Consider the following 26,732-nt stretch of genomic DNA (forward strand, 5'->3'; position numbering starts at 1 on the left):
GTTGGAAGTTGTCAACAGCTATAAAGCAAAGTACGATCGATATTATAAGTTATTGCACAACACAATTTGAAAATTCTCCGCCTTCTCCTTATTACAGTGGTTGTGTCAAGTACCTACTTACTGGATTTTATTTCTGCTTTATTATATAGTGAAGGTAACATTGGAATTAATGCATGAAAATGTTTAACGTAAATTAATTCCATTTTTTTATTGATTCAGATGACTGGTGGAAATATTTGAAATATTAAAAGTAATACAAATGAATACTCCTACCCAACATATTGATTTACCAGAAATACCTTCATGTAAGATTGTTGTAAAGTTACCAGACAATCTATCTATTTACTAACCTTGGACTGGAGTCGATTGGAAACGAACAACATCGATGCGGATCGAATCGAATCGTATGGAATGGAATCGAACTGAATTCAATTAAAATCGCTCCTTGCGTAAACGATGCTTCCCCTTCTCGGTCACTCTCGGAATACCACATCCAGTTTTTTTTTAACAGTTATTTTTTCCATAATTGTTTAAAATTATTCTTAAATTGTTTAGCGCGAATTGTAAGGATCTGATTCAATATTTGCAACATTGTAACTTTTAATATTACTTAAACTTCTAATAAAACACATTTTTTATTTCAAAAATGTATATTTTGATTCAATATGAATAAATAATAAGTTGTACAATAAAAATATAAAATAAAGTGTATAAAATCTACATAAACTGTAAAATATCGGCAAAATTGCAACTCTATTAATATATAATGTATATAATTTAGTTAAAGCAGGGCTTAAATATCAGACGATGGTTAAAAAGTTAAGAATTTGTTAATTCCCTACACTATACAGAATATAAACAAAATATTTTGTATAGATAGAAAATACATAGTTATATTTCCAGCAAGAAGTGCAATACAAAAACAAAATCAAAATCAACAAAGATTGAGCAGAAATTAAATCGTTGAGATCGTTTCATGAGAATAAAATCATAGAAGTACGCTGTTCACGAACAGTCTTTCAAAATATAAAAACTTAGATTAACTAACATTGAGAAACAGAACGCCAATTACTCCTACCTACACACGGACAGGGCCAATCACAAGAAGCCTTGCCAAGGACCGTTCGAGAAAAGCGCGCCTTGATCAGCTATACAAGTATCCGCATCGACCATGAGAGTCAGTCTACTTAAAGCATTAGCAAGAAGCGTCACAACCTGACTTGACAATGGCAAGTGCGATCTTGCCGAAACATTCTCAAAATAATGGTTTTTCTTAAAACCAAAATTATTCAACGCGGGGTCAAACCCGGAAAACAGAAAGCATATATATGTATATTGATTGATTGAGCTTGATTATATTATTAGGTAAGCGATTTACGTAGTCTATCAAGTTGAGTATCAAGCTGCTAAGTGGCATTTACAAAATCAAAATAGCCAAATATACGTAGTGTATCAAGTTGAGTATCAAGCTGCTGAGTGGCATTTACAAAATCAAAATAGCCAAATATATCCAATTAAAGCTTATTCTTTAAGCTTAAAGGCCAGATACCGCTTCTAAACCATGGTCATCTCATTTACCAACTTTCTTGTTTCGAAATGTGATTGGCAATATATAGGGCAAACATCGCAGTGGTTAGAACAAAGAATAACGCATCACAAAAATGGTTGCAAACCAGAGAAAAATTCTTCACACCATTCCAAGATAACAGACCACACACTTAACTTATCAGATGTATGTATCTTGCATATAGAAAACAACTATAAAAAAGACTATTTCTCGAAATGTACCAAATAAACAAAAACAAAAAGTCAAAGACATCCATCTCTGCAGCTGTAATTAACTTTTCTGTTTTATCTTTGATCTGCCATACTTCACTTCCATATATCATTATACTCTTGATAATGGAGTTATAGATCCTTCTTTATTATCTTTTGAAACGTTTTGGTCCTAAAGGATACTAGGATCTGGGCCTTTGTTTTATGCCCTTGTCGAATATTCCGTCTTTAGGCTTAGGTACTTATATTCTGAACAACATTGTCCACATCACAATTCCATTTTCTAACATAATATTTTCGTCATCTCTCCCTGTAAACATTTTTTTTGTTTTCCCTATGTTGATTTCCAGGCACCATCTTCGATATCCTTCTATTAATTTTCTTGGTATAAATTCAAGGTCATCGTGATCCTGGGCTAATACTACTTGGTCGTCTGAAAAACATAGTATATATAGGATGCTATTGCTGTTTAAGTATACCCCCATTCCACTTCAGTTTTTCTATGCGAAATATAAACAAACCTAAAATACTCTGAATAAGCAATTCTGTTATTTATATTAAACACAATGCAAAACAACTCAATAGTCGTTGTAAGGAACTAGTGTGTTCATTCATTCATTCATATAAACATTCATTCATACAAATTCTTCATTTTTTGAATAACTTGTCATTAAAATTTTTCATCATGTGCGTCTGAATAAATTAATAATAATCGTAACCTTACATTTTCCGATTTCCCATATTCTCTACTATCGTGGCAATATAACAACTCTGTACGAAAATGACAATGTCAAAATAGGATGACGTGTAACGATTTTTTAAAGAAATACTCTATATCATATATGCGGGCTGTCGGCACACTGCAGAATTCTTTTTTGATAACTAATTAATCTATTTTTACTGTCCTCTATAAAATTTGCTGTTTAGTACTAGACAAGTTTTGTTTCTTCGACGATGCTTTATCATTAGAAAATATTAGTAAAGTAATAGCTTTTTTTTTGTTTTACCTATGTTGACTTCCAGGCACCATCTTCGATACCCTTCTATTAATTGTCTTGTTATAAATTAGGTCATCGTGATCCTGGGCTATTACTACTTCGTCGTCTGAAAAACATAGTATATATAGGATGCTATTCCTGTTTAAGTATACCCCCATTCCACTTCAGTTTTTCTATGCGAAATATAAACAAACCTAAAATACTCTGAATAAGCAATTCTGTTATTTATATTAAACACAATGCAAAACAACTCAATAGTCGTTGTAAGGAACTAGTGTGTTCATTCATTCATTCATATAAACATTCATTCATACAAATTCTTCATTTTTTGAATAACTTGTCATTAAAATTTTTCATCATGTGCGTCTGAATAAATTAATAATAATCGTAACCTTACATTTTCCGATTTCCCATATTCTCTACTATCGTGGCAATATAACAACTCTGTGCGAAAATGACAATGTCAAAATAGGATGACGTGTAACGATTTTTTAAAGAAATACTCTATATCATATATGCGGGCCGTCGGCACACTGCAGAATTCTTTTTTGATAACTAATTAATCTATTTTTACTGTCCTCTATAAAATTTGCTGTTTAGTACTAGGAAAGTTTTGTTTCTTCGACGATGCTTTATCATTAGAAAATATTAGTAAAGTAATAGCTAATATAAAATGTTTTTGAAGCGTTTAAAACTAATTGTGTCGAAAATATGGTTAGTTGAATTAAGAATGTAGCAAGCCGTCCTTTATAATGAGAATATTCTTACTCTTTGCATAAGTTACTCTATATTTAAACCATACTTTAACTAATTTATACATAAAGTATTTTTGGAATTTCGCAACCATTATAAAAATAAATGAGGATCATTGATTTGACCAATTTCTTGCATAAATAAACAAAAAAAGTTGCACCAAAGTAATAAATAACTTATCAAAATCAGAAAAATTGAATTGCAACAATAACACCTCCTAAAATAACAATGCTATTATTTTTTATATAAAATGATAGCAGTCAACAACACATTTTTAACTACAAACCTTGCTATTTTTCATAAAGTTTAAAATTCAAGTCTCATATGTGCAAAATATCGAGTATAGCTTTTATCGAATCGAATTGAATCGAACATAGCTTTAAGGTAAAACTTTTGAAATAATTCAACCGATACAACGAGTATCGAAAGACGCGACTTAAGTACGAACCAACTTGTTTTATTCTACAGAATACTAGCAATTTACACGTTTGTGGTTCTGATATAATTCGACTATATTGGACACATATTTTTGCAAATTCTGTAGCTTTTAAGCCCAAATTTCACATACCATATATGCATGTCTTAATGAACTACTAGTATATACAAATTTTTTCTTTCTTTGCTGTCGGGATATAAGGTTAGAAGTACGCATAAAGATGCTTCATTGTTACGTGTTCTTTACTCTTTCTTTATGGCTTGGAAGCGTGCACACTAACAGAAGTGCACATAAATAAGTTGGCCGCCTTTGAATTTTGATTACAGAAGAATCCTACGAATATCATGGATTCAAAGAGTGTTAAACGTGGAAGTAACTTGAAGTAACTAAAAGGCAAAAACTCGAGTATTAGGACATGTGATGAGAGGGTAAAAAATACTTATTATTACAACTTATGCAAGACAAAATTCGAGCGAAATGTGATGAAGACGAAGAATCTCCTGGCTTAAGAACTTAAGGGAATGGTTTGACTGAAGTGGTGCAGAACTATTTAGCGCCCACATAGCCATGATAATTTGCAACCTTAGAAGATGGAGCTTAAAGAAGAAGAAGAATTCCATGTTCAAAGATTCTAGATTCTCGCTATCCAAAGTTAAATGTAACTATGGTGAATTTTGACCTCACTGTCTATCTCTTGTACTCAGTTTGAAGACTGTAGGACTTTTTATTCGAGAATTACCACACAGATGGTCTGGCAAGAAGATTTCAAAAAATAACAGCTCAATATTACTCAGATAATAACCTAGGCATCGAAAGAGAATACAACTGCAAACCCGCTGAACTTTCCATGCATAAAACTACTTTAAACTGTTTTGTAAGTATTAATCCCATTCTAGAAAAAAAGTAGCAACAATGATTTTAAATTATGTATTATAAACGTACGTTTTGAATGACCTTTATTCTGATTTGAAGATTTGCCGTCGAAAGGAGTGGCTTTTGTTACCTCAAAAACAGTAAAGTCTTTATACTAATACCTTACTAAATAAAAATATACACCATTGACAAAAAGACCTTGTGGGCTTGCTCAAAAAAGTGGATACTTTTCCAAACCTTTTCAGTATCACCTTCAGTATAATTCAGTGTTCACCTATGTTTCAAGCAGTAAAAAACTGTTGCTCCATCGATTTACAATGTAATCTTTACTCAGTACCTTTTACCTTGAACAGTTCTGTAGAACTGCAGTTGAACCGCATTCTTAGATTATTTAGCTAGGAAACGCATCTCTTTATCGTGCTTCTTCGTCTTTGAATTTTCCCCTGCAACAATTCGTAGCGCATACCTCTTACAACTGGCCAAAACTTTCTAATTTTAATAGTGTTTCTTTTTGTTTTCTTGTTCTTTCCAATACTATGTCATTTATAACTTTGTCCAGCCAGCTTATTCTAAGCATTTTTCTGTAAGCCCGTATTTCGAAAGCCACCAATCTATCGGCGATCTTTTTTTTAGTGTCCAAACCCTCCACAAAACAGAATTGTGACTGGCTGTGATCTTGTATCAATCATCGATAGATTCTGTTATGAATAATGTTTAAAAATGTTTTGATGGTGTTACTTACCAGGGTAATCGTTAGATGGTTAGATTAGCTTGCATTTGGTTTTTTGGGTAATGCGATGAAAGTAGACTTCAACCTTTCTTCAGGAATAGTTACATATAGAGTTTTACAAACCTCTTTTAATAATTGTTTCTGTATTTCGTCTTCAAAAAGTTCCTAGATGTATTCTCTCCACCTTTCAAGTAACAAGTTACTCATATTTGACCTATTCGTTCCGCTGCTTATTTCCTTGTGCGAGTTAAGTGTCATTTTTTTACTAATAACTGTTCTACTTCATCAAACTTCGGCTCACGCCATTTTTTTAGCCTTTAAGCGTAAATGACAGATAATTCCTTTTTGACATCTTTATCAAAGATTCTAATCATCGCCAGCTAGTAAAGACCTGTAGCTTTTCCAACTTTGATGTATCGCATGGCGGCCTCAACTTTAAAAGGATGTCCGGAGCTGTTATAGTGTAACGATGGCACAGTCAGCACTTGTCGCCGGCTGCCTCTCTCTCTGTATGCTGGCCCTCCCACCGACAACATACCACTACCATCGATGCGCGTTGGAGATGGAACACCGACAAAGGTATAAAACGCTGTAGATAATAACGAACTGAGTTAGATTTGGAGTATTTGATCTGATAAGAGCTCATACCCGGGGTATTTGTACCCTGCGACCGAGTATTGATCGATCGATTCCGCTTCCCGTCTGTGTGGAGTAATAATCAACCATATCCGACCCACCTCTAACACATACTATTTAATGATTTGTCGTTCCTCGGTTTTTGCGTATTGAGCGAAGACCTTCCTTTGCCTCACCTATCCGAGTATGGCTAATATTTATTTTTCACCGGTATTAACAACGGACTGCAACCTCGTCGATTTTATTTACAAGGATTCGTCTTTTCATTTTTATTGTACGTATTGTATAGAAATTTATTTTATTTTTTTATTTATTTGAATTCATTTTTTTTTAGATTAAACTTGCCTATTACTGAGTCTGATGTCTAATAGAGCTACCCGTCACAATAGTATCTCTATCTATTAATCTGCTCTTTGGTCTGAGAAAAGGTCCTTATTATATTTACCCGTTCTATGTTCCCAATATTTTTCCTAGATCATTCTCTATTTTTCTCGCTGATTTTTTTGCATTTCTCTGTTTTTTCTTTGATCTCCTTGTATACACCACTGCGTTTTATAAAAATATTTGAACAGATCAGGCCAGAAAAGCTAATTTGCACATACGAATTTGCTCCAGACGAGTAAGGCATTACCTTGACCAACAAACGTATAAATGACAAAGGGACAGTGACCATAAAAAATACATGAAATAATTTTTTTTTCAGTAAAAATTGCACATATGTTACTTTAAATTTTTCCCTAAAATTACAAAGTCAAATGACGTATTCGCAATGGTTATATCTTATTTCAAACGCTCTCGTTATCCGATATCAATTTTAAAAATAAATATATCCACCGCCCTCTATCTTGTTAATGTTTTCTTTAATTGGAGACAATTCAAGCTTCTTTAATGTTATATATTTTAAATATAAACACATGTATTTGGTAGGGCATACCTATGAACTATTTACAATGTACAATCACAAGAAATAATAAAGTTTATATACAATTGACGAATCACACAAATCTAATAATAGTAAAAAATAATAAAATATCGTGTTTTCGTCAGACGAAAACGCGGAAAATTTGAATAAATACTTTCGATAATATACAAGATCTGCTTGACATTATCAGTCATTTCTATATCTATCAGAGGGGAAATTGTAATAAACCTGTTTCAAATGCAGGTGTTGCCAAAGAGGATTTGAAGATGACAAATCAAGTCTATTTTGTAAAATTTCATTTTACTTCGTTATAATTACCATTTTTTGTACAATTTCTCTATTTAGATATAGAACATTGTCAAGGCAGCAAATTGTATACATTTAAACAATGCTTTTCTTATAAATAAACCACAAAGTAGAAACTATAGACATGAATATATATATATATATATATATATATATATATATATATATATATATATATATATATATATATATATATATATATATATATATGTATATATGTGTGTTAGTTGCTTGAAAATATAAAAAAATAAATAAGAGGAATAATAAATTTTGTATCTTAATATAGTAAGTCCTGTATGTCAGAGCTGAAGTTACGTCGGTCTTTGAGCTATAATAATCTGTACAGACTTTGAACACGTAAAAACTGAACATACATTATTTAGTTTAAGTCAGTTACACGTCATTAATGACATTTCTGCCTCGTTACAATAAAACCAACTGCTTAGAAGTTCCCTAAAAATCATTTTAGAATTATTTTGACTCATACAGGTAGTATTATCGATTAAATAATATCTATCGAAGAGTTCAGTACTCAAAAAACAATAATTTACATTAAATATCATTGTAAAACTGTGCGTCAACTTGAATTGAGTGCAGATGATAGTTAGGAACTGTAGGTACTGATTACACACCTTATGAGTATTTTTATTAATATCATAAAATGTTATGCAATATAAAAAGACCTAAAATACTCTGAATAAGCAATTATTTATTTAATTTATATCACTACATTCCAAAACAACTCAATAGCCGTTGTAAGGATTTTAATTCTTCATTCGTTCTATATTATTTCACAATTCCCTACATTCTCTACTGTTCCGACAATACGGCAACGCTATGCTGAAATGACAACGTCAAAATTTGATGATGTGTAACGGATTTATGAGGAAATAACCAGTAATTGAAGTCACAATGATGTAACTGCTTAGTTGATAGATTTGAGATCATAGATTGATGTATAATTATTGCACGTTCAATATAATGTTAGATATGTCAACGTTACGGTAATACTTGCTAATAGTATACAGTATTTAAAATTCTAGTCACTTCAATATCCAATATGGAGTCAACAAGGAAGTAGACTCAATATCTGTAGAGAATTAAAAGTTAAAGAATCGGTACAAAACATTCAAGAAAGACTAGATAAGTGGAACATAAGTCTCCTATTATATATTAATTTCTGTTGCTAGTTTGGTACACTGTTACAACATGTTCAAAGTCTGTGCATTAAAGGTTGTCGAACATATTGCTTTCTTCTTCGTGATTTTCTTAATTATTTTCATCATATTGTGATTTATGGCTTAAAGGTTCATACAAATATATCATTAGTTAATATTAAAGGTAGTGAGAATAAAGCTATGTTAATTCGTAGATAAACGGAATCCAAAAATTCAAACAACGAGCAACGTTTACACTGGGAACACTAAAACTAGTAGGATGAACAGCATATAAATATAGAACGAAAGATCAATATAATTAACCGCAAGGTGTCATCTCTTAAAAAATTTCCTTTAAACATCGTTCTAAATAAATCCTGTTCTTTACTAGGGTTTGACATCCTATTAAATCCAACCAACTTGACAGTTTAACAATTTACACTGGATAATTAACATATATGACAAGAAAAGAATGGTCGCAACAAATATATTCAAAAAATGTAAAATTAAAAGAAGAAGATATGAAAATATTCACAAAAATTAGCACGGATTTTTACCACAACTAACTAAGACCACAGAAATTGGGGAAAGGATTGGCAATTTTAAAAAACCAATGGAGCATATCCTACACCGGATATTTTTCAATATCTCCAATATCTCATTGAATTTGAAAATCTGTGAAAAGTTTACAAGATGCTATGTATGGTCTGTACTTTTGTATGGATGTGAAACCTGGACTTTGAACGTCGATACCATGAATAATCGAAACATTTGAAGTATGGTTGTATCGAAGAATGCTTAGAATATCATGGACTAGCAGAACCAGAAAAAAAGAAGTTCTTCAAATAGAACATCAACGAACTCTATTAAATATCATTAAGAGATTTAAGCTAGAATATCTTAGACATATAATCAGAAACCAGGATATAAGTCCCTTCGCCTAATTCTAAAAGGTAAAATTGAAGGAAAGAAATGGATAGGGCGCAAGAAACCCTCCTGGTTGAGAAACAATGGACAGGTTGAACAAAAGACCAATTGCTACCAAGACCAATAAGCATGGTAGTCGACCACGTTCACTAGAAACATTACACTCTAAGAAGTACTTTGGATGAACAAAACACAGTATAAATACTCGTCTGGCTAAAAATAAAGGTGACTGTCGCGTTGGTCACTGCCAAAGCTTACCTGCTGCAGAATACATTATAACACAAGACAACCACCAAATTATATTCGAAGAAATCTTGATGCTAGTAGAAAATCACATTACTATTGTAACGATATGCATGTAGAAGTTTCTCCTCCATCGATGTGCGCTAGAGGAGATGGAAGGTCTTTCACCGTATAAAAGAGCAGCCGCCGCAAGAGAAAGGAGTCTCCTCTCCAGCGGCAAGGCTGACGTGGTATTCAATAGAGCGCAAATACAAATTAACAACATATAATGGTGTGCAAAATGACGAATAACACTAAACGCAGATATAACTCAAGCTATTGTGTTTCGACACCCTAGTTATAGATTCACCGAATTTCCGGGACTGTCCCTCAATGAGATGAGACTCGAGCTGAAACCATCTATTTCCTATCTGGGAGTTTTATTAACTAAAACGCTCAGCTGGGACACATAAATCAATAGTATCCTTAAACAGGTAAGCAGATGGGCCTCTCTCCTTGGTGGGATAAACGGAAAATTCGGTGCCACTAATAAAAAGACGCTTTTGTACACCTATAAAACATTTATTGGGCCTATAATTGAATACCGTGCTCCTTTGTTTATCCTACTTAAGCTTAGACAAAGGAACAAAATCCTTGCGACTGAGAGAAAGATCCTTCGAAAGATATGCAGAAAGATTCATCACTATCCCTCAGTTTTAATAAATACAGCAGATATTCAGGGCCGCAACACCCGGGCCCAGAGAGTTCTCAAGACGCCCTGCCACCCTAGAGGATACTTAGTATTCAGAATCCGCAAAAATAAAGTACAATACCCTTCGTCCATCCTACTGAATTCAGTAGGCGCGGATCTCTATGACGAATACTTTGATGTCGTCGAAAACACTCCGTATGGGTACCGTGTCATAAATTAAAAGGACAGGGCGAGATTGGTTTCTGTGGTTCCCAATCTCATTGCACAACAATACCTGATCCTAGATGAGGTTGTAGTCACAGCTATTATCCACGTTGGAAAACAAGTACCAAAAATATTTGAAAAGGATTTTTTAAGAGTATAATCAAAAACGACGGAACCGTTGAAGAAGAGCTGCACAGTCACCAGGCTGCTTCCCACCCAAGCGCCAATCATGACAACCGCCGTAACTCCTCGTCCGCCAGCTGATCACAGCCATTGGAGTCGCGACAACCATCCCCGTGAAAGCTATTGTTTGGGTCATTTGCATAATCCGCTTAACAAGAGTGGCCGTCTACAGGAGCCAACGAATGAACAGCGATCCCCGGCGATAACAAGCTAGACTCGAAAATCGACGCTTGCTCTGAGCGCGCTCAAACGACGCCAAAATTTCAGTGCAATACACTGGTTTTGAAGTCGGCTGAGAGCGCGTTCTGGAGCATACAAGCGTAAGACAAGTAGCTCCAACATTTTTATCAAAGAAAAGTACTCGAAACGCTTTACATCGCGATTGTTATGCAAATCCGATTCTCAACCTAGAAACTAATTCCCGTCTAAGCATTAGCGGTAAAATTAAACCAAAAAAACAAAATCCCCATACCCCGAAGAGTTAGGAGCCTAAAGCGGGGGCTCTCTCCCACAAAGAGAGAGTAAAGTCAGAACACACAAGAGAAAGGAGAGTTCCGTCGGAGTATTGATCTGACAACAACTTCACTGGCCCTAGGGTATTGGTCGCCGTCCGTTCCTCGCCGGGCCGAGTGTTGATTGGCCCGTTCCATCTCTATTCTTTCGACCCGTCCCTTCCCGTCTGTGTATTAACGCACCGTAATTGCTATTTAGATTTTATGTCGCCGTTGTCGCCAGGATTGACGCTTTAATTTTTATTGTATATACTACCTAGAATCTAATTTTATTTTGTTATTTATTTATTTCAAATATATTTTTATTTAATTTAAACTTGTGTTTTTTGCGTCACACAATGTTATGAGAAGTTATCAAACTTCCGATTAAGTTTAATCGTAAAGAAGCGTCTACATCTAGACAATGTGGAAGTGGTTCTCCCGGCTACAAAATATGACACCTATCCCCAGACGCACTGAAAATTACAATACCGATTCGGATTGGCAGACAGATCCCAGAAAAGAAGCTATAAATAGGACATATATTCCATGAACATCAAGGAGAAATAGAAGTTATGCCCGTTGTCGCTTGTCGTACATTCTATAATGACTTGATTTCAACAATAATTGAAATAGAAAAAATTATCGAAAGAATGGATGAAACGGAGGTCAAAATACCAATCCAACAGCAGAGGAAACACAAAAGAGAAAGAGTTGAAAAAATGATCAGAAAAAAAAACTATTTTCAAAATGTTGAAATTAAACCAGTAGATCAATAATTTTAGGAAGTGGTAAGTAAAACGCGGACCAAAATACCAATACATAGAAGGAAACAATGCCAAAGAGAAGTAATTGAATTATAAAATAGGAAAAAAGACACAGTTCTAAAAGAACTAATTATTAATAACAAGAGATCGATATTTCTGGAAAAAATGAACGATGAAGATACCAAAACGATAACCCAAGTGTACGAAATTGATGAAAAGTTTTTGTTCCTCAGTTACAACTATTTAAGAACGTTAGCATATCTCATACTTGTTCCAATAAACCCAAAGTCTTGCACGTTTGAATTGTATGCTGTCTGTTGTACTCGAATTTTTAATCACCCACGGTAAAATCTTAAATTTACAGTATTTATTTTTATTATATTTATTTAGGTATCACATATATTGAGCATTGTAGTTCTATATCCGATAAATTTATCGAATGGAAATAATCAGCTAGAAAGTTCATCGACAAAAATTCACTGATTAAAAAGTTTATCACTCTTTAATTCGTCTTATACATTAGATACAATTCTATCCGGCTAACATCAATGCTCATATTTCTTTGTTTAAACAAAAGTTCATTATCTTGATGAACGTTTAAGACAGAACGTACACTGAGAACATGTCCAACGTTCTAGCCTGTGAACAATTGTCGAATAACTGTCCTATGGTGATCGTTCCTAGAACCTAATTGTTGAATAATTCATCTTATTTAAAAGTTCTAACTGCTTCAAAAAGTATATGTGTTGGTATATTGAGTGTTACTTATCTACAGCTTTATTCTTACTATTCAACGTATACCAATATCGATCATTACACGTATGCCATTTTACATTATTCGATAGACGATTCAATTCGATTTTAAATCACAATATTACGTTAAAATTACCCGTTGTTAATCTCAGCGGTTGAGGTAAGCTTCTAGTGCTCAAGAAAGCTGCCGTAACTCCAATTCGGACAGAACTTTTGGACTACCACATGCGGTTCTCTATTTGGGGAGCCTTCATGACTCCTACTCCACCGCCTAGTCGCCTGTAATTCATGGAACCGCACAATCTCCATTGATTTTGATCGGTATCGTAATATTCTATGGTTTTTAAGTACGCCGTACCGTCGAATCCTCCTACGGCGTATAATTGGCCGTTGACAACCGCTAAGCCCACCTAAAATGAAAAATGATAATGTTACTAGTAATAAAAATCACTTTGGTTTGCATGTTTTCAACGTGTCGAAAAGTCGATACGTTACATTGTAGCATTTTGTTGTTCCATTCTATATAGAGTTTTAATTTACGTATTTCAAATATCCGAAAGACAGTTTATTATAAACATTCGAATTCCGTCTAAGAATTTTCGAACGAGAATAAACAAAATTTTAATGTTTTTTTACTCAGCTCAAATTGCCTCGCGTAAATCTCATAAGTTCCTATTTAACACTTTAGGAATTGCTGAGTAGAATTAACAGATTCCAAATGTGGTTTACATTGCCAGATGCCTCTAGCCGTCTACCGAGATAGTTATTTGTTTTTATCTACATTTAAGGCGCATCAACCTATGTGGTTATTAGCGCAGCGCAGTATTACAATTTTTTTTACATTTCTGGATACATAATATAAATTGATTTTGACGTACATAGATTATTACCTACATAGATTTTTTACATATGTAGATTTCTAATTACATTAGTTTTTCCAAATTTGAATATGCCGAGCATTCGATTAAGATATGTTGTACACTTAAACTGTTAAAACACTTACCGCACATCGGATCAACACTTCCAATAATATGGTATTCATGTGTTAAGCGTGTATGTTCTAATCTCAGTATGTTTATTATAGTTTGGTCTTTCCTGTTGCTACACATATTCATCCATCTTGTAACTGTTGTTTTTATGTCTCGTAGTTTTTGTTGCGATATTCCATTCTTGAAGCCACTGTTCTTTCAATGTCGAGTTAATTCAGTGATGTAAATCTTTATTATTTAGGTAGTTTCTGATAACATTTCGTTGTTAACTAACTGAAGATTTGGCGGCAGCATCTACTCGTGATGTACATGATAACATGTCGTTATCATGTATATCTATATGTGAAGGAATCCACATACATTTTAAAATGGCATTCGTTTGCTGAAGTTGGTACAAATGGTTCTTTATCGATCGCAATAAAGGACGAGTTGGGTAAATGGTGCCTAAGCTACTCATAGACCTTAAAGAATCTGTCATTATTAGGCATCTCTTGTCGTTGCAGACACGTAGTCAACTCTGTTTGCTGTTCCTTTTTCTTACCTGCCTCACCGACGCTGCTTTAGACGTACTTTCTCTTTGTTGCCTGTATACCTCAATGATACACCAACCTGCAGTTCTTTTATGGTACCTTCGCTCATCTGCCACGAGCCCCATTGTGCTACTCCCTATGTTTATGGTATTATAGCAGCATTTTGGATTGTTTGCAACTCTTTTAACAGTGATTGAATGGTAGACCCATACACTATTGGGCTTTAATCGATTTTAGATCTAATGAGGCTTTTATATACCGTCAATAGGATATCTTGATTACACCCCCAATTTTTAGTAGATAGGACTTTCATTATGTTCAAATATTGTTGACAAGATTTTTTAAGATGATAAATATGTTGCTTAGAATTTAAATACTTGTCAAGTCTTGCTTCCCAACTTATATTTTGTACTAAAGAAATTTCTGCAAGAGATAAGTCAATACAACTAGTGTTTCAAGTAATAGAATCAAATCTTGTTAGAGGTCCATCGTTAAACAGAGTAATATTGGTGTTATTAATGACACTTTTTATTATGTGTCCTATTTTGTTGTATCTATTAGATCCTCAAAGTGGATTGTGTCCATTTAGATCTCCCATTATAATCTTCTTCTTCTTCTTCATCTAGCCATTCACGTCCACATCTGAACATAAGCCTCTTCAAGTCTTCCTTTCCATTGTTTTTTATTGTACGCTACTTGTAGCCAATTTTTCCCGGCAGTCCTTTTCAGATCATCTGTCCATCTCATAGGAGGTCTGCCTCTGGGTCTTTTGTGTTGGTATGGTCTCCAGGTTAAAATTGATCTGTGCCATTTGTTTAGATCGCTCCTAGCTACATGTCCAGCGTATTCCCATTTCAACTTTAATGATTTTTGCACCACATCGGTGACTTTGGTTTTCTGTCTTATCCATGTGTTTGTTTTCTTGTCCTTAAGTGATATACCTAGCATTGCTCTTTCCATCGCGTGTTGAGTGACTCTAAGTATATTCATATTCTTTTTTGTGATTGTCCATGTTTGTGCCGCATAAGTTAATATCGGAATAATGCATGCATCAAAAACTTTAGATCTAAGATGTAATTGAATTTGTTGAATTCTGAGTATATAGTTCAGTTTACCGAATGCTGCCCAAGCTAACTTTCTTCTTCTTTTTATTTCTTCAGTTTGAATTTCCCTATTAGTATTATTTTTTGTCCTAAGTATATATATTCTTCAACTTTTTCTATAACTTTATCGTTTATTATTGTCACGGTGTCTTCGGAGTGCATGACTTTTGTTTTGTTTAAATTCATTTTCAGTCCTATTTTAGAAGATTCGGTATGTAGTTCTAAAAGCATGGTTTGCATTTCTTGTAGGTCAGTAGCTATCAGGATTATGTCATCTGCAAATCGTAGATTACTGAGGTAGCGGCCATTGATGTTTATTCCCTTATATTTCCAATTTAGGTTTTTAAAAACGTCCTCCAAAACTAAGGTGAACAGTTTGGGTGATAAAGTATCTCCCTGTTTGACTCCCCTGTTTAATGGTACAGGGTTCGTGTGTTCATTTTCATTTAGGTAGTATGTAGCTGTAGCTTGGTTCATAGTTTCTTTTATTAAGTTAATATATCTGCTGTCTATTCTACAATTTTGCATTGCGTTTATTACGGCCGTGTGTTCTATGGATTATAATCTTAGGCGATGGAATTTGATCTATAATATGAGTTATCTCTTTTATATTTCTATCAGTATTTGGTAGAAAATACAGTTATAGATGTTAATAATTCTGGGAGTTTTTATGGTTACTGTTACTGTTTCAAGGTTGGTCTTTAAAGGTACTTGCCTAGATTCCAATGAGTTATTAACATAAATAGAAACTTCTCCACTAGCTTTTTTAAAATCACGTCCCTTTTAGTTACATTAGTTTGCCATGTGGGACTTTATCAAATGCCTTCTCAAAATCAAAGAAACATGCATACACATCGTAGTTGACATCTCTGGCTCTCTGTATTAGAACTTCCAAACTAAAAACTGCTTCCCTCGTTCTGAGTCCTGCTCTGAATCCAAATTGAACTTCACTAAAGTGTTCTTCTAATTTGGTGTATATGCGCGAGTGAATGATAGGAGTGCTATAAGTACATAAGTGCATTTTCTAGCGTTGGCTTTTTTAGGAAGTGGAATGAATATTGATAGTAGCCAGTCTTTTGGTAAATAATCAGTCTCGTAGATGTTGTTGAATAGCTTCGTAAGAGCTTTTATCTCTTGAATACCACAGTGTAATTCTTGTAGACTATTTATTGTTAGTTCTTCTCGCTAAATCTCCCGCCCACTGCCATTTTAAAGATTTAATTCGGTGGATCACACGTGACCTTGTTTTTCTGTCTGATCCATTCGATTCTTTTTCAATCTCTCTTTCTTATACCTGGTTCTCGCTTATAAGTTCTTGTAGTTCTATAGGATTATTAGCAATCAGAACAATGTCGTCTGCAAATCTTTGATGGCTGAGGTATTCTCCATCAATGGATAGGTCTTTGTTCTGTTAGTTCACTTTGCTGAATATATTTTCTAGAGTTGCAGTGAAGAGCTTTGGTAATTGCATCCCCCTATCAGTTTCTATGTACGGTTTGTCAATGCCTTGGTTGGTCAAAGATTCTATTACTACCTTGGGATATATAGAATCGAAAGCCTTCTCGAAATCTATGAAAGTTAATGCCAGCGGTATATATATATATATATATATATATATATATATATATATATATATATATATATATACATATAATTAATATATGTATTTAATAAAATATAAGATATGGGGCTTCTGTGCTACCACTCCGGTACAACCGGAAGCTTTAGCAGGCTCTAAATATTTTAGAGTAATTGAGCATGTTCGAAAACCCATATCTTAAATTTTCAAATATTATATACTACCTATATTATATACTACCTTTAAATATGATTTTTCACCAATAAAAAACGTAAAATCAAGGAACAGGTGAAAGTACTTAATCATACACCTTTATTTTTTCCAAGTTAAATATATAAATACTTACTCCACTTCGTCGTGAAGTCATCGCAACAATAGGACTCCATGAGTTAGTATGAGGATTGTACCTCTCAGCACTACTCAACTCCATGCAATCGTCACGTCCTCCGACTGCGTAGATCAGGTTATTGAACACAGCACAACCCAAATGTTTCCTTCTCGTGGACATAGGGCTGACCAGAGTCCATTTATTGTGCCTCGGATCGTACCTTTCGACCGTATTTAAAGGCGATTGACCGTCCGAACCGCCTATGGCATAAAGATATCCACCCAAGACAGCTACCGCTACACCTAATCTCCTCGTTGTCATCGGTGCCACTTTCGACCATTTGTTTTCTTTTGGGTCGTACCTGTGGAAAAATTAAAGCAATAATATACTTAATGATTATTCAAAATAACAGTCTAATATACAGTCAAATAATAATTTTAAGTCATGCGTCATTTTCATTTGCAAGGTTGCAATTTTTTAGCTATGAAAGAACATTTTTATAACTCTATCCTGTTTCTTATGATAACTTAGCCAAAGACTGTATTTTTCACCACGTTAATGAGGTCTAAAACTGCAATATTAACCCATTCTAGGCCAGCGTCCTATTTATAGATCACCGAAAATTAAATTTTTTTTCAACCCTTAAAATTTGTTTAAATGTTAAGAAAAAATTTCCATAGATATGTGAGGCTGTAGTAAACTTAATTATAATTTTTGTTGTATTATATTTCCAATAACCTTTCAATAAAGAAATTTTAAACATCAGACAAATTTGCTGACCTTATTTATTCTCCATTTACTGGATCTACTCGTTTAGTGATTTATTCTTGTTGATTAATTTTTAATATAAACTATGTTCAAATATAAATCTCGAACATATAAATTATTGAAGCGTCATTATAATAAGTTTTATTTTGCTTATCTATAAATAGGACATTGGTACTTGACATTATCAAAATTTTCAGTATTTCAGTATTCAGTTAAATATGAATCTGTGCACAAGTCGTTGTATTTTTTTTTATTTTACTTTTGTTTATTGCGATTTGCATAAAAAGTTTTATATATATTTTTTTTGACAGGGTAACATTAAAAAATATCATTCCGAGATATGTTGAACCATATTCATGTTTATTGAGATTCAAATGACGTATATTGAATGTGTGGGACGCAGTGGCGGATCTAGACATTTGTCTTCGGAGCAAACTTCCAATGAAACACTAACCAAAACGGAATAAAACTGATAAACCCAAACTACATAAAAGACATAAATAAATAATAGGTTTTCTTTAATTTGAGAACTTAGGGAGAAAATTTCCCCATTTTCCACCCCGTCGATCCGCCACTGGTGGGACGGATAAACCCAAACTACATAAAAGACGTAAATAATAGGTTTTCTTTAATTTGGCACCTTCTTAGGGTGGCAATTTTCCCATTTTTCACCCCGCGTATCCGCCACTGGTGGGACGGAACATTTTCAAATTCATGATTTTGGAGAATGGACTAAAAACCGACACTTTGAAGCTCTGTAATTCAGAAACAATTGATTTCTGAGTCTTGGGGAACTGAGATCTTTTGATTAGCATGACAAAAGTTACCTCACTGCAAAGTTTCAGTAAATTTAACTGAAACCACTTTTTTACATCAATAAATAAGAAATACACCAGGAATATTTGCAGGAATACTACAACCCATGGGTCTGAGTTATAGATTATGTCACTTTCCGCCTATTTAAAATCTTATTAGTGATACTTTCTGATATTGTTCTGTATAAGAAATGAAATATAAGTAGCGTACCATTTTTTCTTAAAATAAATTAAGGCCGTTAGCTGTATGTGCGCCAATGATGAATATAAAATTCTTAATTTTAACTACCTCTTAAAACCAATCAAATTTCATTTGCATATCTCAATCGGTTTCAGGGTGATAAACAAATCATCAGTTTAAAACAAATCAATAAGATGGACTCACTAAATCACAGAAATCTGCAAAAGACTAATGCATGAATTAAAAAAATGACTGAGGATAGAGATGTACAGAGATGGACCATAAACGAAATCACGGACCACTATATTCCCTCCGGGGGGTCAAGACTGAAGAGAAAGGCATTTTAATTATTTTATCTAGACGCGTAGCTTGAGAACTGAACTCATAAAAACTACTTACAAAAAAGTGAATAGTATGCAGAGCCATCTTGGCAAGATATTAAGCAATATTTTATTTATTCACCAACACTGTACTTAAATGGGTATAAAAATAAAACCATTTCAATATTTATTAAAAAAATTAGAGATTAAAAGACTTTGGTTATTTAATAACTCGTAAGTCCAAAATATTTTTCTGAATATTTAGTTGTTAGAGCTCATTTCTTAAGATAATAAATCAATTATATTTAAAAACCTTAAACAATGCCTGGAAAAGTATTGATTCTTAAAGAAACAAGAAACAACTAAAACATACTGACCTTTCAACGTGATTTAAGCACTGAACACCATCTTGACCACCTACAGCGTACAGCAAATTGTCTAATACAGCAACCCCAACACTAGTTCTACAAGAAGTGGTAGGTGCTACATCACATGACCATTGATCTGTTTGTGGATCATACCTGTGAAAAATAAAAATCAAGAAATTACCTATTTCCTTTTCTAAGTAAAACAAAAAGGTTCTATAATTAATTCACTTACCTTTCAATACTGTTCAAATAACTTTGGCCGTCGTGTCCGCCAACAGCATATAGAAGCTCATTCAGCACCGCAACGCCAACACCACATCTTCTCTTACTCATGGGTGCTACCATTTTCCATTCCATGGTTTGAGGATCAAACTTTTCTACTGAAGCAATCGCGTCACCACTACACCAACCTCCCACAGCAAACAGTACTTCACCTACGCCAATCGAAGGTTAAAATATATATTTGGTTGAAACAATGTTTTTAATATGACCAGAAAAGGGGGAAAATTCCTATACAATGTATGAATAATCAGTCCTGCTCCAGGGGATTTTGGGCCGGTTCTATAAGAAATGGTCGTTTTACCATAGGTAAGGAGCTAACCTCTGATAGAAGATGCTATTTTGCGTTAGAACAAATTAAAGAAAAATTCCTTGCATACATACAATATATCTCAGCTCATTCGCTTCGACACTTTTATATATAAAAAAGAACAAAAACCCTGAGAATTGTTGACAAACCAAGTTTACAAACACACTTAAGTCAATATTGTCAAAAACTATACATCGAACAAACAGAGAGAATCTTTTAAAACGCATACAAGGACACAGAGAATTTTTTAATAAAAAATGATAAACTTGCAACAACAATCATTCAGATAGACTCAACAAAAATTCCTTTAATAAAAGTTAATCATTTCACTTATATAAAAAAAAACTTAAAAAAAAAACATGAAACACATTTGAATAAAAAATGATTGACCAATTTTAGAGCGATAATGAGACCTGAATGGGTAGATCACACAGGTCGGCAAGATTTTGGTAACATTGGTGAGAAAGCTCTGTTATATTTAAGTTAAAATATTAAGCTAAAAACCCTTTTAGTAATTCTGAAATTCTGAGTCAACTATAAATTCTTTCAAATTACATTAAAAGTCGAAAATATGAAAACAGAAAAACTGGAGTATCCAGCCATCATCAAATACCTATAGTTGAAGGCATTAAGAGGTATTTGAAGGCGTTAAGAGGTAAGCAGATTTACGAAGATAAGCTTAACAATCTTGGCGATCGATGTCCTTCATTGTCGATTATAAGTTTCACATGAGGAAAATTTTCCATTGAGAATGAAGACCGATCGGGAAAGCCAGTTTATGCGGTCATCACCGTAAATATCTATGCAGTTCACGACAATCTCAGACCGTCAAATTGATCTAAAACCAATATCTGAGGCATTGAATATTTCATATAAAACCATTTATTATCTAGTTCACTTTGATTTGGGCATTACTCAGATAGTGAAAATAAGTGGTGACAGAAGTTTGTAAGAACTGGTTTGCAGAACCAGATAAAACATTTTTTGAAAGACCTAGAGGTATTGTAAGTTCGTTGTAATAAATGTAACTAATTAAGAGGAGAGTGTGTTGAATAATAAAATACTTAAACTTCAAACTTCGTTTGCTTCTATAGTAGTCTAAGAATTTCACAACACATCCTTGTACAAGCTCTGATTGAAAATAAAGACTTCATTATAAAGTAGTGAAAGACATCCATCAAAAACTATTTCCGAGAATTATTTTAAATGCCATCCTACAGTCTTCTTCTTAAGGTGCCATCTTTTTCCATTGTAGTGATCATTTGGATTCTGTTTACTGCTGCTCAGAAGAGCTGGTTAGATGAGCAGTTGAACTGCTGATTGAGAGCTCGAAGCCAGGACATCTCTCTCACTTAAAAAGCTATACTTTCTCATGTGTAATAACGTGCAGGAGCTGGTACTGTGATCCTTTCATTATGTTGATATAAGGTTGAATGCTCGAATAAATGAACTTTGATAAAATAAAGGCAGATATCGAGCACAGTTTTATTAATTAAATCTTGCTTAAATTATTGATTAAAACTTGCCCAAGTACTTTCGCTCACTAGAGCATCTTCAGGGAAATTTCAAGTGACGAAATGCCCCTGAAGATGCTCTAGTGAGTGAAAGTATTTGGGCAAGATTTAATTAATAAAACTGTGCTCGATATCTGCCTTTATTTTATCAAAGTTCTTTCATTATGTGGTCAAGATATTGGAGTTTTGGTATCTTTTTTCATTAACTAGCTTCATTCCTTCCGTCCTTTTGTTGTCCTTCATTATTCTTTTTTGAATTTCGGCTTCTCTTCCCTCTGTATTTAATTCAACTCTTAGATTTGTGAAACTCTTGACTGCTTTAACAGCGTGCTCTTCTTAAATTTGAGCTGGTTGAAAAGCAGTTGAAGCATTATCTGATATTGCGAAGCTAAGTGATCCGTCACTCTCAAACGCCATGTTTTCCCATGCTATTTTTCTGTGTAATCACTTTAAATTACCCTTGAACATTATACGTAAATATAAAAGAATTTAAAGTTAATCCAGTAATCCTTCAAAATTACCCATTTTTCACTATTACTTTGTAACTACACACATTTATATTAAGGCTCTTTGTATTCTAATTTGAATATCATAATATCAAACAATACTGACACCTAAGTATTTTCATAGTTTTTTATAAAAGACAGTTTTGTTTTGTATGTACATCTCTAAAAAAAAAGGATTAGAAATCGAAAAAGCAACCACCTCAGGTTAATGACCAATTTTAGTCATACTTTATGTTTCGTGATCGCTAAATATCAATTTGAAGTTTATTTTAAAGTGAAATTGTTGGAATAAGTTCAAAGATTAATTTTTATGCAAAAATGCGAAAAATAAATTTTAATGATTTTTTGATTTCAAACTCACTGTATCTTTGATTGCTACGAATATTTCGTTTCAAAAATTTAAATGCAAAATCTTTGAAGTATTCCAAGACTTGCACGAAATATTTAGACAAATTCGATGAGAAGTAGTAAATTTTTAAATATGCAATACAAAAAAAAGATGTGTGAATCCATAGCTGTTCAATAACAAATTAAACCCCTTAATTTGTAATCTCACATTACTCTTAACTTCATATATACCTGTATATAATTATTTATATATTTTAATGATAATATATATCTATACTTTAATTAGGAGGTTATTTACCTTCCAGAAGAAGTGGAACAGTTGTTAAATTCTTTTGCAATAATTTCATAGTTCGAATTATATTTGTTTAAGCAATGTACAAGTCACAAGGTACAAGACAATGGCCTTTTTGATGAATTGTAGTTTTATTTGTGAGCTTATAAATCGTGGTTGAACTCTTTTTAATATGTAGTCTATTAGAATATTTACCTCACTGAAGATTGTTAAATCATTGTTAGAAGTTAGGTCCAGTGTACTTATTTTGAAGCTACTTCACATCGCTGATCGACAAGTTCAGACATAGTCATTTATATTTGAAATATATTTACATATATACAACAGCAGAAAAAAGTGTATCATCTAAGTGCTTCTCATATTTAGCACATTTGCTTCACCCTAAAGGACTTTTTGCATTGTTTTATAATAGAAGATTAAACTTGTTTTATCTTGTAAGGTTTCTTCCATCCAACTATTTATTTTTTTAATTATTTACTTTTCACCACCCTTCACAAATGAAACAAAAAACTGTATATTTTACAGTAGTTGGCTTACCATTTTCAGATTTAGCACTATAAAATACTAGATATATAGCTATTTTCATCAATGTTACTTTAAAAAAAGTTTAAATTTGTTGACCTGTGTAATTAGACTGTCTGCTTCAGTATTTAAAAACTTTTTTTAGAATATAGTATCTATCCATTAATTTTCTTATCTACTAATATCTTAGAGAACTATGTTTCTCTAAATAAAGTGAAAGATAAATATTAGTTCACTATGAACAGTAAAATATTCTTTTTACATGACAATTTGATGATTTCATAACAATGTTATCACACCAACATTAAACTTCCCATAGAATAGACTATATTTAATAATATATGATGTAATTGAGTACAAAGCAAAAACAGTGATGAAGATGCACCAACATTATCAAAAATCCTTATTCTATATACACAAACATTAGAAAATTTGATTTGGGAATGTGAGATGGAAGTTAATAAATAAGAAGAAAAAGGTGGGGACAAGAAGAGATTAAGAACTTTCGGCATCTTTTGTGTTTAAACAAAACACAACTTGTAAACTGTTTAGTATCCTACCTCTTCTTGTTGGCTTTCTTGGTCTAGTTCTGGGACCTTGCATTAGTGGTCTTTCTTGGGGTAGTAGAAGATAGTTTTTGGCTTCATCAACGAGATCTCGACAAGACTCATCAGACCTGACCAAAAGATCAGAGCCCACAGTCCCCACTAAAAATTTAGGAGTCAGCAAAGGGAGTCTGACATGCTGCAGTACCTGTGGAAGGTGGGGTCTTCTTTCCGAAACGTTATATTTTACCCAGTTCATAACTGAATTGAACACCTAAAAATATTTCAAGATTAAAATTTACAAAATATATCGCCTTGCTTGTGCTTTACAAAATTATTTTTAATCTCAATTATATATTACAATATAAATTATTATTTTAAATTTATTACACAGTAACATTCTTCCACAAATTAGGCAAATTCAAAATTATATTTTTTTGTCAAAACCATCTTCCTGCCACTCTTTTAATCATATACCTGAGATGAGGTACACATAACATATATCAGACATGTGCTTAGAACAGAAGACAATAAAATTATAAAAGAAGGTAAAAGCACACCAAGAAATAGAAATTAAAAAGGGTGGTATAAAAACTAGAAGTCAAATCGAAGTAACTATTTTTACATAAAAGTATTTTCTTTTATGTATTGAACAGAACAATTATAATAAGATATAGATTATAATTAATGCTTTAATTAAGTTGAAATCAATTCTCATTCTCCAAGCATTCAAAAAATTGGCTTATATAGTTTATTAGTTATTACGATGAAAAGGAATATGAAATCTATGATAATTCCTTGTTCTTGAAACATGCTAATGGAGTTCAAGAAGCAGGATCAGGGAAATTGGTCAACAAAGATATGACCAAGTAGATGGTAGTAACCAAAAATCCAAGACAAAGAATTAGACAAAACATTTTGATAAATGTTCAATTTCGAAGTTGTCAAAAAATTCATATATGTGATAACAGCTAAAAACAGTTCTCTGATCTGTGTAATTAGCTGTCTCTTATGGTTAGGAACTAAATAACTATCCAAAATTTCAGAAAACGTAAGATTTTAAAAATAACTTGAAAATAAATAGTAGTTAACATATGGACTAACATTAACAAAATTTTTAAGTAGTAGTAAAAAATTCATACAGAGAGGATATTTGGAAGCCAATTTCTTCAAAATCAAACCAAAATATATCAAAAACTATTACATTTATAAAATATATAAACATGTACAAAAAAATATTTTTAAAAAGTGTATATTATTATTTGCCATTCAATTCATCAAGTACAGTTATATTTTTAATATAAAAATATAAAATTTTACATACCTGCTCTTCAGTACGGACATTTAATTCATCACTGGAAATAATATCAACCAACTGCCCAACTGGAAGTAAAAGAAATTCTTCTGATTCCATGACCTCTTGGAAGTTGTGCTGTGTAAATTTGTCTGCTATTCTCAGTAACTCCCTGCATGAGTGAGTGTCTGCAAATGCTCTTATTCCCAAACAGTTGGATGGGTCTAACTGCCGTTTTAAAAACTCACAACAAATATCTTGGATTTCAGTCAGCTAAAAATTATTGGATTGTTAAAAATAATTAGTAAGAAAAAACACCATTCAGAGCATACCTGAAGAAGACATGCTGCTGGTAATAACATCTGAACATTTGATTCTTCAACCACAATATGGGATGTATAACAAAAATCAATAAGTAAATCCATTGCATGTTCATCTATATCCCTAATTGTGACCTCAGTTTGCCGAGATTCCGCCAATTCTCCAGTAAACATAGCCCTGAAATAGGGACTACAAGCACTCAATATTACTCTGTGAGCGAAAATCTTTCTTGCTCCTACATTCAAAACTACATCACAAAGTTCTCTATGTCTACGTAGAAGATTTAGCTCTGCCAGAGTATTTTTGGGGTGCTTTTCTGAGGAATGGGCTAAACGGGCAGGTGATGGGGGCCGCTCCCCTCCGGTTGTTTCGCCCATTCTACATGGACCCGGACCTCTAATGTGCCCTGCCAATGGTAAGCGTAAGGGCGGAGACGCCCAACCCCACACTCTATCAATCTATAAAATGAAAAAGAGCAGTGAGTTAATAATAAAAACATTTGGATATTGCCAGACAGAATATTTACCAGTTTATTTACCTTTATACCTTTTGAAGGCACGGTGGAAATTATGAACTAACAAAGACTAGAAATACGATCGCGAATGTTTACCTACAGGTGCATGGATAATAATCGCTTAATAAAGTTAACAGATACTGCAGTTTTCTTAGAACTATTGGAAAAATTTAATCATTACTACTTTACTGTTCTATTTCTATTTTGACAAACGATGGCATCTGACCACAGTCACCTAAAACTGACACGACATAAATGTATGACGTCAATAAACAACTATCTCTTCTTATTATCTGGCCTTGTCTATTATTAAATTCAATACCCAATTGATAGTGTTAAAAATATATCAATTTTTATCACAAAATATGCATTATGTCTGTAATTTTACATGTTTTGATTCTATAAAGACACAAAAGACGTCTTATAAGATTACTACAATTTTATATCCGTACAATACAAG

The 26,732-nt window shown here is 33.0% G+C and overlaps 1 protein-coding gene across 2 annotated transcripts; it reads right to left on the reverse strand.

The window, feature by feature from the left end:
- Nucleotides 1-876: 876 nt before the first annotated feature.
- Nucleotides 877-26,508, reverse strand: dbo (Kelch-like protein diablo). Of its 2 annotated transcripts, none has more exons than XM_072520860.1 (8): nucleotides 26,297-26,508; nucleotides 25,770-26,216; nucleotides 25,468-25,710; nucleotides 24,159-24,417; nucleotides 20,060-20,261; nucleotides 19,837-19,980; nucleotides 17,394-17,736; nucleotides 877-13,256 (listed from the first exon to the last, which is right to left on the reverse strand). In XM_072520860.1, exons 2-8 carry the CDS (start codon nucleotides 26,133-26,135, stop codon nucleotides 13,065-13,067), a joined length of 1,749 nt encoding a protein of 582 aa, XP_072376961.1. In that variant the 5' UTR covers nucleotides 26,136-26,216; nucleotides 26,297-26,508; the 3' UTR covers nucleotides 877-13,064. The 2 variants fall into 2 exon arrangements, with proteins under 2 accessions (XP_072376961.1, XP_072376962.1); XM_072520861.1 differs by having other exon boundaries at nucleotides 26,285-26,508.
- Nucleotides 26,509-26,732: the final 224 nt, after the last annotated feature.

Source organism: Diabrotica undecimpunctata, chromosome 1 (assembly GCF_040954645.1).
Source record: "Diabrotica undecimpunctata isolate CICGRU chromosome 1, icDiaUnde3, whole genome shotgun sequence".
In the NCBI taxonomy this organism is placed as follows: Eukaryota; Metazoa; Arthropoda; class Insecta; order Coleoptera; family Chrysomelidae; genus Diabrotica; species Diabrotica undecimpunctata.

What these genes read in the sequence shown, in the direction of transcription:
- dbo (XM_072520860.1), bottom strand. Translation starts at nt 26,135, where the DNA reads ATGGGCGAAACAACCGGAGGGGAGCGGCCCCCATCACCTGCCCGTTTA. An exon ending in CAGCAGCATGTCTTCTTCAG is followed by an intron (nt 25,711 to 25,769) that starts GTATGCTCTGAA and finishes AATAATTTTTAG; the next exon opens with CTGACTGAAATCCAAGATAT. An exon ending in TGCTTAAATCACGTTGAAAG is followed by an intron (nt 17,737 to 19,836) that starts GTCAGTATGTTT and finishes ATTTTTCCACAG; the next exon opens with GTACGACCCAAAAGAAAACA.